General features: G+C 43.1%; 1 protein-coding gene across 4 annotated transcripts in view; it reads right to left on the bottom strand.

Annotated features, from left to right (window-relative positions):
• Positions 1-16456, bottom strand: part of rsph10b (radial spoke head 10 homolog B) — an 80848-nt gene extending 64392 nt beyond the window's left edge. For 2 of the 4 annotated variants that reach the window (XM_080206814.1, XM_080206817.1), the window contains exons 1-4: positions 16106-16456; positions 13413-13488; positions 10756-10824; positions 8256-8429 (exon numbers count right to left, since the gene is read on the bottom strand). In XM_080206814.1, coding sequence (XP_080062940.1) covers positions 8256-8429; positions 10756-10824; positions 13413-13488; positions 16106-16440 — 654 coding nt within the window. In that variant the 5' untranslated portion in view covers positions 16441-16456. Of the gene's footprint in view, positions 1-8255; positions 8430-10755; positions 10825-11666; positions 11743-13412; positions 13489-16105 lie in introns of those variants that run through there. The other 2 variants (XM_080206816.1, XM_080206815.1) reach the window with 2 other exon arrangements.

The raw sequence follows: 16456 nt of genomic DNA, 5'->3' as shown, positions 1-16456 counted from the left end.
GAAGGCTAACACATGTATTATTAGAAGGGGATGCACGTTGACTGTAGGTTATGTGGTGGGTGCCTGTTAGTGTGGCACATTAGGAACAATTCTCACAAACACTAAACAGGTCAGGACTGCAGTGCTCTGTGACGGTAATTACTGTTAATTTTCCTCTTTGGGAATAGGAACTACATCAAGGCTCCCATTTAAGTTCAGGGGCTGGCAGACAGAAGTCAAAGAATGCAGACATTCCTGCTGTGAGATGGAAAGGAGTCAAAAACAAATAGGCAGCCCAGGGGCTATATAGATCTCAGTCTGCAGTCAGAGAAAGGAGGCAGTGCTGAAGAATAACGACCATCCAGCAGGGGCAACCACTGGGAGTATGGCGTACCCCAGCTGTAGGAGGGGAAAGGACTATCTTACTTCAAAGGTTGGTGTGCAGAGCTATCTTACAGTTGATGTTCCTGGGTGTGGTGGACTCTGTATTGGGCTGCAAAGAGTATGGTGATGGTCACAGGGCCATCTGCAGCCTGTAGAAAGGGAACACATAATACAAGAAGGAGGGAGGTCAAGGGGTATGTGAATGTCACATGAGGTGGGGTGAGCCCCCATAAGTCACAGAGCACACAGCCTCTAATTGGAGTGGGTATAGGTCCATGTGGGGCTTGGGTGCCTAATAGGTGATGGGATAAGGGCATGTGTCAATGTCCTACACCATAATGACAATATCCAGTATTAGACAGGGAGGCTGGAGAACAACAGGTAACATCTGGCAACTCTCTACCTGCTCATTGTAAAGCACTAGGTAAATTGGAGGCACTAGGGTTGAACTCTACCCTGTAATAGAGGTGTAGGACCAGCATTTGAAAACTCAGGTCAAATGGCATCTTCCAGAATCAAAAGTAAAATTGGTTCTGTCTGGGGGCAGTATGATGAAGTGTTTAAGGATCACTAAGCTGGCCTCTGGAGCTCCTCAATGAAACACATACTTGTTGGTGCCACTACAGTGGACAGGGTCCAGGACAATTACTTGGACTCAGAGCCCATTGTCTAGGAGGCAAGGGCAAGCCAGCTTTTGAAAGTAGTGTTTTGAAAGGAATGGGCACAACTCAAAAGGCTCACATCAAATGTGGATAAGCTGCATTGTGGTAGACAGTAATGCAGCTTTGGGAGTGAAGGCTATAGTCAAGGGGCACAGTTGCATCAATTCTGCCATCCCATCAGTAATGGGGAGTGACTGGTTAAAAATTAATATCATTCAGCAGTGGCCAAATAAATTCCATTCATTCACTATGAGCAAATAACCAGTGGCATGTTGCACAGTGGTTAGCACTGCTGCTTTACAGCACAAAGGTCTCAAGTTCAATTCTAGCCTGGGTCACTGTATGTGTGGAGTTTGCACTTTGTCTCTGTGTCAGCGTGGGTTTCCTCGAGATGCTCTGGTTTCCTTCCACAGTCCAAAGACGTGCAGGTTAGATTGACTGACCATGTTAAATTGACCCTAGTGTCAGGGGGATTCGCAGGGTAAATGCATGGGGTTACGGGACTAGGGTCTGAGTGAGATTGTGGTCGGGTACAGGCTCGATGGGCTGAACAGCCCACTTCTGTACTGTAGGGATTCTATGATTCCAAAAAATACTCAGTTATGCCAAATCAATGCATGGACTTCACAACCACATTGGTTCAATGATATAATTCACAGATTCTCAACCCCGACACAGCACCAGATGTAACACTTGTGGAATGGAATGCTGCTCACCTCTATGTGTATGCTAGAGTCCCAGGAGTAAGGTAGCATGAATGTGATCTAAGGTGCCAAAACTTAACTGTCCAACTTCTCCCATTGCTTGCTCATTCACACTTTTGTAGTCAACACTCTTTATTCATTCTCATCTTTCTCTTTTTAGAGTGTAATCAAAAGTGAGAATGTATCCAGTGATCCAGGGAGCTTTTTTACGAAACCTCACTTGAGTCAGGAGGTGTAGGAGGGAAAGGCATCTGCATGTACAGCTCCAGCAGGAGGGACTACATGTGGGACGAGGTCAGGAGAGTGTGATCATTGACAGGAGGCTGAGGAGCAGAAACCCAGACTGCAGAGATGACTGGCAACACCAAGGGTCTACTGTTCTACAAATGAATGAGAGGCAGTGCTGGCAAGGCTACAAATTGTCCAGGAATTTGGTCCTCTATGCCCTGAGAAGATCTGAAACCTTGGGGGTGTTGGAGGCTTCTCCTTGCCAGTGGCCCTGAAGATGACAGCAGCACTCAATTTATTACCTCTGGGGTCTTCCAGAAAGCAACTGGGGACCTGTGTGGCATTTCACAATTTGCAGCATACTGGTGCAGTCAGGATGTGACAAATGTCCTTTACAGGAAGACCCAACATTATATGAACTTTGCTGTGGATGAGGATAGCCAGGTTCAGAAATTCACAGGTTTTGCAGCTATCTCTGAGTTCTCGAGGGTGCAGGGAGCAATAGACTGCACCCATGTGGCTATATGAGCTCCCTGGCAGCAGCCCCTCAGGTTCATCAACTGCAAGGGCTTCCATTTCATCAATGTGCAGTTGGTATGTGCACATTTGTGCAGTTCCCTGGAAGTTGCTGAGACTCCTACATCCTCAGTCGCTCTCAGGTGTCTGAGATCTTCAAGGGGCCAGAAGGTCTGCAGGGGTGGTTGTTGGGAATAAGGGCTACCCATTTAAACAATAGCTCAATATTCTGGTGCGTTGCCCTCAGACTCCAGCTGAGAAAAGGTACGGTGCTGCTCATGGCACCACATGCTCTCTCATAAAGCCAACCATAAGACTGCTCATGATGCGATTCAGATGCCTGGACAATTCAGGTGGCTTTTTGCAATATGCACCGGAGAGGGTTTGCTGCATCATTGCAGTTTGCTGTGCCCTTTACAATCTGGCTATGCAGAGAAGTGAGGCCTACCAGAGGGTGAACTGGAGCAGGAGAAGGAGCCCTCCTCAGATTGTGAAGATGAGGTGCAGGAAGCCCAGGAGGATGCTAAGGGATAACTTAAGTGCCATGATGTCATGGAGAAAGGAAGAAGTGGGTCACGTACCTGTGATACCCCCACAACTGAAAGGTTCCAAGAGGAGTAAAACATTCAGTCAATAATCAGGAGACATCTCCCTTAGCCATGCTTGCCATTTTGTGACTTCTGAAGAAATAGCCAAACCATCCCTGAGGGGATGGGTCTTGTATTCACACTTGGGCCTTAAATGTTCATGCCTTACCAGGGTCAGATCTTAGCTGTGGTTGTCATTGTCCTGATAATGTGCTCACTCTGTCAACTTAAAGTCCAACAAGGAAGAACAGTGGTGTAAGTTGAGGCTGGATGTTTCCCATGCCCTGTAAGGAAGCAAAATCTCCCACAAAGAGAGTGTCCTGAGTTGAGTTCCTGGGGATATCTGGCTGACGTTGATCCTCCCAGCAGGTGCCAGAGGGTCCGAATATGACTCCTGGAGGAGATGAGGCACCTGGAGGGAGGTCAGGGTGCCTCGTCCCCACGTGGCCTACATCCTTATAGTCCCCACCAATGTGTGTGGCCATGGCATGCATGGCTGAGTGCAAATCCGACAGGAGCTGCTGGACTAAGGTCTCCACCGTGGACACCAACCTCACTGTGGTCTCAAGAAGCTTGCATGTTGAAGCCACAATATTAGACAGAATGGAGACAGACTCTTCCATTGTACGCTCTATTTTGACAAGTGACTGTTGAAGCTCATCCCAATGTTCCGCTGCCTGCCATGACATCTCCACCAGTGAGTCGACAATCGCTTCCAAAGGCTTATCATCTGACTGCGACTGAGCAGGTGGCTGGTATCCAGAAGTCCTTCGAGTGACAGAGGCATGGGCTGTGCCTGCCTCCCACTGCTGTGACTACATGTCTGTGAGATCTTCTCCAGAAACTGACCCTGAGACTAATCTTAAACTACGTCCTACCAAGGTATGTGTCTCTGTACTGGTGGAGGGTTTGAATGAACACTGACGGTTCTTCCTGAGCACTCTCATCCAAAGACATTCTTCAGTGGCTCAGAGAACAGCTGGTCAGGCTAGCTGGCCATTGTACAAAAACAAAGAACAAAGAACAACCCAGCACGGGAAACAGGCCCTTCGGCCCAATGAGCCCGCGCCACCGCATCTTCCTACACCTACCCTGCCCTGTGTGTATGTGAATGGAAAGGCCACCAATTGGCAATTGCAAAGCATGATGGGATAGGATGGCCAAGTCTGTGTAAAGATTGAGATAAACAAGCTGCAGCCCTAAACGAATATAGGACTGAGACAAGCAGGCCGCAGCCTTAGACATTGGGAATACACAGGAAATAGGCCATCCCAAAGATACTGGATGCTCTCTGGTCAAACATACTTGCTTACCAGACAAAGGGGGACCTTAACCCCTTATTTGGGTGGGAGGTATGTAACCTACATGCCTCCAGCACCCATGAGCGTGGCTGCTTGGAACATACTCCAAAATCAGTACGGTAGTACCCAGTTGGACTCCATCAATTAGGGTGATCGAGCCCTGATCAATTGATTGGTAATGATCGAGGGCCCATCCTAAAACACGCAAAATAATCAAGGATACAGATACTACGCAACACACTACCAGCAGTGGCGGTTCTAGAGACCAACTCTGGACTATCCAGAGGAGAAAAGGCAGAACAGGCCAAACCGAGAAGAGGAGGATCCGACTAGACCAAAGACCAGACCATACCGAGGAGACTGCAGAGACCAACATGTGGATACAGGCCAAGATCTGCTTGGATACTTATCAGTCACTCAAAAGTTAAGTCAAAATCCAGCGTTAACTTTGAAACTTCTGATTGTTCTGTAAAAGTAACTACCACAACTAATATTAATTATGTGAATGAATAAACATTATTGTATTAATAAGAAGTCAACTCGCAGTTCTTTGTCCACCCTATAAGGATTAAAAATACACTTGTGGCAATACTGCAAAAGACAAAAGGATCTTTTAGTGGATGAGCTGAAGCTAATTGAGGGTACATTGCACTTACTTTGAATTGCAGTATTGGGTGAAGTGATGGAGCTGAGAACTGTACTAGGTTGTTGTAGGATGCCAAACTCTGCGTCACCACAGGAGTGATCCCGGTCCTTGCCTAAGCTCTGTAGCAACCTCCTCCAACCTGTTGAAGCTGATTATCTCTGCTGTCCCTCCCGTGGTCTGGGTTCATTCTTGCTTGTTGTGTGCAAGTTTGGTCAAATGGGGACACAAGAAAGAGATGTGGTCAGAGGAATGGAGCAGAGATTGGGTGAAATGCATTCCCCGTCTGAGGTGTTCCTTATCCTGAAGGGACAGAGATTGGGGTCAGAGCAATAAAATAGATGGGATGGTGGTGTTGTGAAAGTCCTATTGAGAGAGTGGGTGTTGATATGTGACCCCTGCTAACAGATGTGTGAAATCCATGAAGAGAGTAACTATTTGAGTACATGATGCCATGCTGAGAGTTTGATTATGGAGGGAGCTGAGAAAGGGTTCACCCTGGCAGAGAGGATGAGGTCATTCATCTGCTTTCTGAAATGGATGGTGCTTCTTGGGCAGATGACAACTGTGCTGATCTCCTGGGCAATGGCCTGCCAGAACTGAGAGGTGAAGCCTTTCTTTGAGCCATCTCTGTAAAACACATGCCGTTGGGCTCACACTCTCTGAATAAGTGTATCAAGGGTCCTAGCATTGAAAGCTGGTGCTGCTTTCTTCTTAAGGCTGCTAGCCTTTCTCCTCTAAGTTCTGGACATCTATATGGTGTAGTGGTGAAGACAGGTGGGCTGGAGAGAGTGAAATGAGTGTGCTGGGCTAGTGTTTAATTATGGTGCAGGCGGACAAATCAGCTGCTGGCACTCTAGGAGAGTTGGAGGGGAACTCGCCTATACATAATTAATGAGGTTCCAAGTGCTGAATCTGGTATGAGATTGTGCCATTCTGGTCAGCTGGACAGGTGCCAATGGAGCCACTGCACTTGGTCTCAAAATGGGAGAATTCCACTCTTTCTCATGATCGGACATATTCAAAGCTCTGACACTATATCTTAAAAATGGACTTCCTAGGTCTCTATGGGTTGGATTCCAAATTAGTGGCAACGAATTCTGAAAAAAGGCAGTTCAAAGTTGCACACACCTGATCCTAGGTCCCAAAACTTCCAGAAGTAAAGTTAAAGAAAGCTGAAAGTTAAGGAAAGAGCTATGGAAAATAAACTTGAAATAAAGTAGGCTCAAAAGAACATAAGGACATAAGAAATAGGAGCAGGAGTAGGCCATCTAGCCCTTCGAGCCTGCCCCGCCATTCAATAAGATCATGGCTGATCTGTCGTGGCTCAGTTCCACTTTCCCGCCTTCTCCCCATAACCCTTAATCCCCTTGCCTCTCAAAAACCTATCTACCCGCGTCATAAATACATTTAGCGAGGCAGCCTCCACCACTCCAATGGGCAGGGAATTCCAGAGATTCACCACCCTTTGAGTGAAGAAGTTCCTCAACTCCGTTCTAAACTCCCCCCGCCTTATCTTGAGGCTGTGCCCTCTAGTCCTACTGTCCTTTCTGAGCAGGAAGAGCCTCTCCACCTCTATCCTATCCATCCCATTCATCATCTTATACGTCTCAATGAGATCTCCCCTCATTCTTCTAAACTCTAACGAGTACAAGCCTAGTTTATTCAGCCTCTCCTCATAGCTCAACCCCCTCAACTCCGGCATCAGCCTAGTAAACCTCCTCTGCACTCCCTCCAAGGCCAAAATCCTCATAGAACTCCAATAAATTCGTCAGACACGACTTCCCCTTAACGAAACCGTGCTGCGTCTGCTCTATCAAACAATTCTCCTCAACATGCCTCGCTATTTTCTCCTTGATTACGGATTCGAGCATTTTACCTAAAACAGATATTAAACTAACCGGCCTATAATTCCCTGCCTTTTGCCTGCTACCCTTCTTAAACAACGGCGTAACATTAGCCGTTTTCCAATCTTCCAGCACTTCCCCGGAATCCAGCGAGGTTTGGAAAATAATCATCAAGGCGGTGTGAGGATCCAAGGAGGCAGTCGATGGTTGATGACTCCTTACTGCGGGTCATTGGAGCAGTGGTGTTCTGCTTGACACAGCCAAAGATCTGAAAGTTTGCTTGGAAGTTGAAGCTTGAGTATATGTGGAGATCCAGAGAAATCGCAGAAGGTGAGATTGAAACCCTGGAGGTGAGCATTGTGCCAAAATATTCAGTACTCATTGCCATCCTGAATGGAGAAAGGCCTCAGTCAGGACTGCTAACAGCTGCCCATAAGATACAGGACAATTTCTAAATTCTCCAAGCCCAAAATATTGCCAAATTTGTAATTGGAAGGGGCGGGGAGAAATCAAACCTTTAAAACTGATCAGCAGTGAACTCAAGGACAAATTCAGTCTCTCCCTCCAGTACATATGTATAAACAAATCTGTGTGGAAATTACTGCGCAGCGTGGTTACAGAAATCCAAGAAGCGGCATGGTATCAAGCTTTTGAAAGTTTATGGTGACAAAGCATTTACAGATCATGATGCCAGTGGAAAATCTATTGATGAGTTTGCCAGGCCAACTTCAAATGAAAACTTTTCTCCTGCACAAATAAGGATAGCACGGTGGCACAATGGTTAATACAGCTGCCTCACAGTGCCATGGACCTGGGTTTGATTCTCAGCTTGGCTCACTGTCTGTGCACTTGGGTCACTGCCTGTGCAGTGTCTGCACATTTCCCCTGTGTCTGCATAAGTTTCCTCTGGGTACTCCGGTTTCCTCCCACAGTCCAAAGACGTGCTGGTTAGGTGCATTGGCCATGTTAAATTTTTCCTCAGTGTACCCGAACAGGCATCAGTGTGGTGATTAGAGTATTTTCACAGTAACTTCACTGCAATGTTAATGTAAGCTAATTGTGACTAATACATAAACTTAAATAACTTAAATTTACAATGCTGACAAAACAAATCTGTTCTGGCAGTACACTAGGGAACACAAATGATTAATACATAGGAAAACGACATAATAGTATATTTAGAAATGATACAGCCAACACATTTGCTTAAAGTTCCTGCACCTCAAAATTTGTCATTACACCACTAGATGAATGAGGTGGCTTAACCCATAAGGCATCCAGTCCTCTGATTATAATGATTTATCGAACTTAAAAGTTCTGAATTAGAGTAAAGGATGTCACCTTGGTAAATGACAGCTCAACACTTAATGAAAAACAATGATCTAAAAAAAAGTTTGCTCTCACCTTCCCATGTCTCTTGGCTTTGTGCCAGTCTCCAGTGTAAGAAATTGTTTGATCTGCACTTGTGAATATCCCCTGTCCATGGCGTATTCCATTTAGCACCTCGCCAACATATGTGCTGCCATCAGTCCACGTATAGGTGCCATGGCCTGTCGGGGCATTCATTGAAAAATCTCCCTGTGGAAAATATTTAAATCGTGTTAATGGCATGAAGTCTTAATTGTTCACTACCATTGGGAATCACGGACTTACAGAATTAGACATATTTAATTATTTGAAATAAAATGGTTCCAAACAAATAATTGTAAAGTTAAGATTGCATTCATGTAGCACCTTTCATGACCTCACAACTTCCCAAAGTGCTTTACAGCCAATGAAGTACACTTGTAGTCAGTATAGTATTTTAGAAAGTACTTGTTTTCACATAGCAAGGTTGTACAAACATAAACAGGATAATGACCAGTGTTGGCTTCCTATGACATGGAAAGGAATCTACCACTATATATATTCAAAAACATTATCCCTATTGCTATTTGTATTTTCAAACTGGACTTTTTCTGCTGAGCAAAAGAAGATTAAGCTGGCTGCTACAAGTCACCTGATCCTACAGCTGGCCCTCTGTCTAGGAGCTATCCCCAGCAGCTTCAGGACAAAGTAATTTTTCTCAGATTCTGGCATGCCACACCTCATCATAGATTTTTTTTAAATTCATTCATGGGACATGGGCATCACTGGCTGGCCAGCATTTATTACCCATCCTTAGTTGCCCAAGGGCAGTTGACAGTCAAACTCATTGCTGTGGCTCTGGAGTCACATGTCAGACCAGGTAAGGTCAGCAGATTTCCTTCCCTAAAGTACATTAGTGAACCAGATGAGTTTTTCCGGCAATTGACCATGGATTTATGGTCATCAGTAGGTTCGTAATTCCAGATATTTTTTACTGAATTGAAATTCCACATCTGCCATGGAACCCAGGTTCCCAAAATATTAGCTGAGTTTCTGGGTTAATAGTCTAGCGGTAATGCCACTAGTCCATCACTTCCTCAAATCATAGAATCTCTACAACACAGGAGAAGCCATTCGGTCCACTGAGCCTCTGAAAGTGCATTCCGCCCATGTCTTGAATCATGTTTTGAGAGTTATGAAATTACATTACACAAGGGACTGTTCAGACCAATTGTAATGAGAACGACTGAGATGTAATTTGCATTTGTTAAGCCAACGTCAGTAGGCCTGCTGAGACAATGACTTTCCAAACGCGAGAGCCTCAACATAAATGACACCCTTTTCAATAACTAATGGTTGGAACATTATCAATCCTGAAACTAAAGTCAATTCCAGATGTTAGATAAACATCTCTTTGAAGTCACTGGGGAGAAGGAAGATCACATGACAGTTTAATATTACATTTTTATTTTTTACAGGCAGTCTTCTGTTTAACATCCAATTAGTAAGACACAAAGAAGCAAGCTCCTCCACAGATTTAACCTGACTTTGCTGAAAGATTTCATGCCATTGCCCACAGATCTGACTCAATCTCTGCATGCCTCCCTCATCTTGAGGTGTCAGCTCCAACAGAAAAGCTAATTTTACAATACCAGTATTCAGCCCAGCCAAACTTGAATGCTTACGTGAAAGAATTCCTCATTGGCCTCTGGAACTCACATGAAGAAATATTCATTTTTCTGTGGTCATTGTACTGCAAAACTCTATTTCTCCATTCCTCCCTGTGTCAATGTGTGGAGTGTATCAGTGTGGGCACACCTTTTTGCAGGTATGGAATGAATATGTATAATAAACTAACCTTCTGAATTAATCCTAATTTTTGCTGTGGGTTGGTAGAATTTGGATCACAAAACCCAAGAGGTTAGGTAAACATGCCATTGATTACTATTTAAAAACTAAATCAAACACTTTCTGCCCATGGACAGGTGGTAAGAGGAGATAAGCGAAATTTGAATTATCTCTCCCTTCTGTAACGCCAGATAATCTTTACAAATGTTATCTGATGGACAAGTATTGACCTGGAGGACACTGAGGAGGACTTCCCTGCTTTTCTTTGATATAGTGACCATGGGTGTTTGACATCTACTGGAGATGTTTTAATGTCTCAACTGAAAGACAGTGCAGGATTTTTTCAGTATTGCACTCGGATTGTAAATCTGGAGTGGGATTTGAATCACCAGTGGTAAATATAATTCATTGGTTGAAACATCCTGAGGTCATGAAAAGATAATGTCCTTTTTTCTTTAACAAAAGTCCAAGACTGAATGTTGTGTTGCTCCAAAAGGTCAGATTATGTCCAGGCAGCACCAAAAGCCAACCCTAGGCTAACAGCAATGCATGATCACACTCTGTGGCAATTAGTGTTGCATTGTATATCTTACCTACACAAACATATTCACCAATTTGCTAATCTCATTGTATCTCTATTTCAGTAGGCATGTATTATAAATCAGTCTGAAAAGACCGAGAACACAGATGCATCTTGGCATTTCCTTACTTCATACTTTATTCCATTCTTCCACGTGTAAGTGCCTCTACCGTGCATAAGACCTTCAGAGAACATGCCCTGTGTGAAAATATTAAAGTAACAACCCTTACAACATTATAGAAAACGTAACAAAATTTTAAAGCTTGTGGAACATAGGGATGGAGATTGACAGATGGCAACAGTGGTGATCTGGGTGTGGCTGCATTGGACAGCAATGCTTTTATTGCATGCTCTTCCCTTCTCAACATCCAATTAAGTAATCTTGTTGATGGTAGCCTACTAGGCCTTCTGTAGGCCTGGCCACTCTAAATGCAGCTACATCATAGCAACTCAATATTACAGAAGGAAGTTTCAGGCAGACATTAGGCACTTTGTTTGCATATGAGTTTACTTGTTAAGGTTCAATCTTGGGCTCCTAATTGGTAACTCACTGATAACCATTCTCTTCCTAATTTGACTGATTTTATGGGAACATAAGTTGTAGCTGTTGAAGTGAATATTTCAATTTTCTTGTTAATTAAAGTAGTATATTCTGTGTGATAATTATTCAGCCAATGTGATGTTTGAGTTTTATTACTTAATATTAGTGTTTAGCTCAACACTGTAGCAAGGGAGTAGTAACCTTTCAAAACCAGATATTTACTCATCTGCTCTTCTGGGAGCAATATTCAAAGGATAAATGTAAACCACAATTGCAGCCTTTTTGAATGTTCATGTGTTGAACTAACAAGGTCATAACATTTAAAAACTATTCATATAAATTTCCATTAAACTCATTTGATTATTTCTTTTCACTGAGGCATGTTGCCTTTCAGTTGAGAAAAGCATAGAAGCTCATTTGGGTAGTTGAAGCAAGCAGAGCAAGCAAGGTTGGCCATCATTCTGTTTGGCGGACAATACCATTAATGGAGAGACCGTACCTTAACCAGTGATAGAGGACTGACTGAATGAGGGATTTTCTTCCCTTAAAGGATGTTCCTGGGATACAAGGCTGCCCTGTGAAGTGAGAGTAAACACAATAGGCCTGTATTCTCTGGGGTGTTGAAGAATAAGAGATGATTTCAATGAAATACATAAAATTCTTAAGAGACATTGTTTCTCTCCAGCTGAAGAGTCCAGACTGAGGGTCATTTAACTGGATTTTCAATTATTGGTCAGAATGGGAATAGGTGCAGCCATAAATTGAAAATTATGCTCCAGAAGGTGATTCTGGATCCTGCCGCCTCCAGATTGGTTCTCCCCATATCTGCATGGTGCTCCGGCTTCCTCCCACAGTCCAAAAGACATGCTGGTTAGGTGTATTGCCCATGCTAAATTTTCACTCAGTGTACCCAAATAGGTGCTGGAAAGTGGCGACTAGGAGATTTTCACAGTAACGTCATTGCAGTGTTAACATAAGCCTACTGGTGACACTAATAAATAAACTTTGAAACTTGATGTGAAGCAATTTTCAAAGGGAGGGTACTAGGGATGGGGTGGGGAAATGGGGAACATGCTCGTCTCCCAGGAACAGCTCAATAAGTTCCTTGAGAAGCTTGTTATTCGGCCAGGGAGGGCAAGAACTCAATTTTCAACCAGCAAATCCAAATAATCTGGTGCATATTAGTGTTCAACTGTCAGGTTCAAAGTAGGGAGAAGTTAAAGATACTTTTACCCAGATGAAAAGGATCTCGGGAATCTTGCAACAGTTTGTGAACACTGCCTTTCCTTTTGACACATAGTCACATCTATGCATGGTGAGGGCATTGGCTCTGAGGTGCAAGGCAGCAGAAGACCCCATCTTGGTTGCCATCTGCCTTTGCTATTTGTGCTCTGCAGGCACTTCCAAGCTCCTGGTCATGCTCAGTATCACTAATTAGGCATTGAGGTCAACTTCAGCCCAATTAAGGCACATTTAAAATGTGTCACTTGCAGCATAGGGCAAGGATCCAGAATTATCCTGGCGTTGACATAAATTAAAAACTGAGCCCATTGTCTCAGGGTAAGAGGTTGGCCAGTTTTTACTGCGATTAGAAGAAAATTCTTCACTCAGAGGATTGTAAACCTTTGGAATTCAATACACCAGAGAGCTGTGGATACTGAGTTAATGAGTACAGCCAAGACTGAGGGCAACAAGTTTTTGGGCATGATGGGAATCTAGGGCTATGGGATGGATTGGGAAAGTGAAGCTTAGGTAGCTGTTCAGCAGATCTTATTGAATGGAGGAGCTCTATGGCTTACTCCTGCTCCAAAATCTAATTCTTATGGCCTCAGTTGATATATTCTGACAGGGCGAAGGCAAATTGGTTAGCGCTGCTGCCTCACAGCGCCAGGGACCCAAGTTCAATTCCGGCCTTGGGTCACTGTCTGTGGGGTGTTTGCACTTTCTCCCCATGTCTGCATGGGTTTCCTCCGGGTGCTCCAGTTTCCTCCCACAGTCCAAAGACATACAGTTAGGTTGATTGGCCGCGCTAAATTAACCATAGTATCAGGGGATTAGTAAATGAGGGTTACGGGAATAGAGTTTGGGTGAGATTATGATCGGTACAAACTCGATGGGTCGAATGCCCTCCTTCTGTACTGTAGAGATTCTATGATTCTCAGCAAAAATCATCATAGAGAATTCAAATTTCTGTTCTGAAGGTGAATACTGAACGAAAAAGAATTGAAAGCAGAATTCCACTTACTTTGTAAACATGGCCTCCTTGGAAACAGACAGTCCCTTCACCTTCATAAAGGCCTCGTACTGTCTCCCCCTCATAGCTTTAAAAAAAAGGTTCCTTTTGAAAATATAGAAATACATTTGCTCATTTCACTGTAACTTATCAACATGATTGTTTCAGAACGTCTTTGTGGATACAATTTTGTCATTTCTCATTAAATTACATCAATTGTAAATTAGTCTTCATTCCAGGGAATTTTCTAGCTTTGTTAAAGTCACATGATGGTTGGAAAGAAGACTTTTCTCCTAAATTATTCCATGCACTTTCTGAGCAACTGACTCATAGTATTTATTGAAGTTGGAGAGTCTACTTACAACAATTGCATAGATCAGAGAAAAAAGGCTTAATCCAAAAGAAAATGTTTCACAGTTCTAAAAAAAATTAAAGAGTTTGCTATTTCCTTGATTGCAAAGTTTGATTGTTAACATATATTGTGCCCCTACTGTATTTTACTAAATTCTGCATGCCTGTTCATTCACGTGTTTTCAGGTCAAAGTCCATAAAACAATTTTGCAAAAAAGTACAAAACCATTTTGAAGTTATGCATTGAAACAGAAAATACTGGAAATATTCCACAGAGCTGGCAGCATGTGGGGTGAGAGAACCAGAGTTAATATTTCAGATTGAGGACCTTTCATCAGAATTGAAATATGTTGGAAATGAAGAGCATTTAAGCAAATAAAGAGCAAGGGAAAAGTGAGGACAAGAACAGAAAGGAAAGATCTGTAATAAGATGAAGGTTGGAGTGATTAAATTATAACAGCGATGATGGTGCAAAGCAAAACAGGGTAACAGTAGAAGTTCTATGCAGTTCTAAAAATTCTAGGCATTAGTGGTTGGTTTTTTGTGTTTCACACTGCAAACATCACCTCCTTCTGATTCATTTAAATTTAAATTAGTCAAGGGTGTGTAATATTGTCATGTCAATGGTCTTCATCTCTTACACTGAGCAGATTCAATGAACATCTATAAAGAGACTCCCCTGACAGTGGATACAGTAGGAACTGAAGGGAATGCTGGATACTAGATGTAATATCACCATATACACTCACGTAAAATTGAATTAAGACCAATATTTTAGGCCAAGTCATGATGTTGGCTTTTATACAGATATTATTTCCAAGAGGTTGTCACATGGATTTAATTTGATTCCTTTTTATTACATTTTAATTCTCCATTAATTCTTCCCCAAAAAGGGTAACTTTTGTTAGGTTTATTGTTTGATGATACTGATGGTTTCCCAGTGTCTTCTCGGGGGCTTATTTAGAAAAGGAATCCATGGAGAGTACAGTTGAGTCAAAAGTTTTGCACATTTTAAATTTATCTGATAAAAGGTCCATACCAAATGTTAACTTACTATTCTCTCCATGGATGCTACCTGATCTGTTAAACGTTTCCTGTAAATTACATAGAATTTCCAGCACAGAAACAGACCCTACAGCCTGACTAATTCATGCTGGCGTACATGTACCACAAGACCCTCCTTGCATCTCCTTGTCTCACCATATCCTTCCTCATGTGCTTATCGTTGCATTTGTATTACTTGTTTCAACGAACTTCCACATTCTAACCACAATTTCTGATTCCCAGCTTGCTTTTTTATACCTTTTGTTACCACTTAGTATGTTGGCAAGTTACACCTTTTAGCAACATTGCTTCCCTTCAGGTGAACTGTAAAAGTAATAAGGTTATTAAATCTAAGATTAACTAATGAGAATGCAGACAACCTGTGTTATCAATGGCAATGTGTGTCTTAATAGTTAGGATTTAGGTTAAGATTCAATTGGGTTAGCAGTTAGATTCAATGATAGTGGGATGGGACAAAGTTCAGGTTAAAGTTAGCAGATAGATTTAAATTTCAGGTTAAAATTTTTGTGGCTGGTTGCAAACCATGGTTTGGGTTACGAGCAGAAATTAAGGTTTGGATTTGTGGCTCAATTTAGAGTTCAGGGTGAGATTTTGGGTTAGTGGTTGGCGTCAAGTTCAGATTGAGGTTAATGGTTAAATTTAGAGTTAAGGTTATAGTATGGGTTAGTAGTGAGGTTTAAAATTCAGGTTAAAGTTCTAGATTATCAACAGGTTTTTAAGGTTAAGGTTAGTCATTAGGTTTGAAATCATGGTTAAGGTGAGTTAACAGCTGGGTACAGGCTAAGTTTTGCGTTAGCAGTAGGGGGTTATGGTCAGATTAACAGTTGGGTTATTTGGTGTTAAGTTCCGGTGAAGGTGAGTGGTTAACAGTTAGGGTGATGATTAGCAAGAGCGGTCAGGTACAGGTTAAAGTGAGTGTTTAACAGTTTGAGTGAAGGTCAGAGAGAACAATCAGGGACAGATTAAGATGAGTGGTTAAATTGACAGGGTGAAGATTAGCGAGTGCTGTCAGGTGCAGGTTAAAATGAGTAGTAAACAGGTAAAGATTAGAGAGTGTGGTCAGGTGCAGGTTAAGACAAATGGTTAACAGTTAGGGTAAAGATTAGAGAGTGCTATCAGGTACAGGTTAAGATGACTGATTAACAGGGTGAAGATGAGAGAGTGGTCGCGGGAAGGTTAAAGTTCGGATGACAAGTTGGAGGTTATGGTTTGTAGTTAGGGGTTAACAGCAAGTATAGAGATGGTGCTGGAGCCCCCGGCTCCTGTCAAACAGAGGACGAGGACCGCACCTTTCTACAATCAACTTGGTCAACACGGGTTCCTCGTAGTAATGCAGGGTCTCCTGCGGCTGGCCGAGGCGTTCGGAACCCTCGGACATGGCCTCCGGGGTGGTTTCATACTGCTGCTCGGCCACCAGCCGACATATCAGGTTCGCCTCCGAATTCACCATCACTTCGACTTCGGGGACGGCCTCCTCCGTCAGATCGCCAGACTTCCCCTTGTTGGGTTTCTCTTTCTCCTTCTCCTCCTTCCCTTTCTCCTTCTCCTCCTTCTCCTCCTTTTCCTCCTTCCCTTTCTCCTTCTCCTTCCCTTTCTTCTTCTTTTTGTCCGATGATTTCACCATCTTGGTATCACTCGTT

The sequence above is a fragment of the Carcharhinus amblyrhynchos genome, chromosome 18 (assembly GCF_965287045.1).
Source record: "Carcharhinus amblyrhynchos chromosome 18, sCarAmb.v2.hapA, whole genome shotgun sequence".
NCBI lineage: Eukaryota > Metazoa > Chordata > Chondrichthyes > Carcharhiniformes > Carcharhinidae > Carcharhinus > Carcharhinus amblyrhynchos.
Note: the sequence above shows the minus strand (reverse complement) of the source record. Positions and strands in the feature narration are given on the sequence as shown.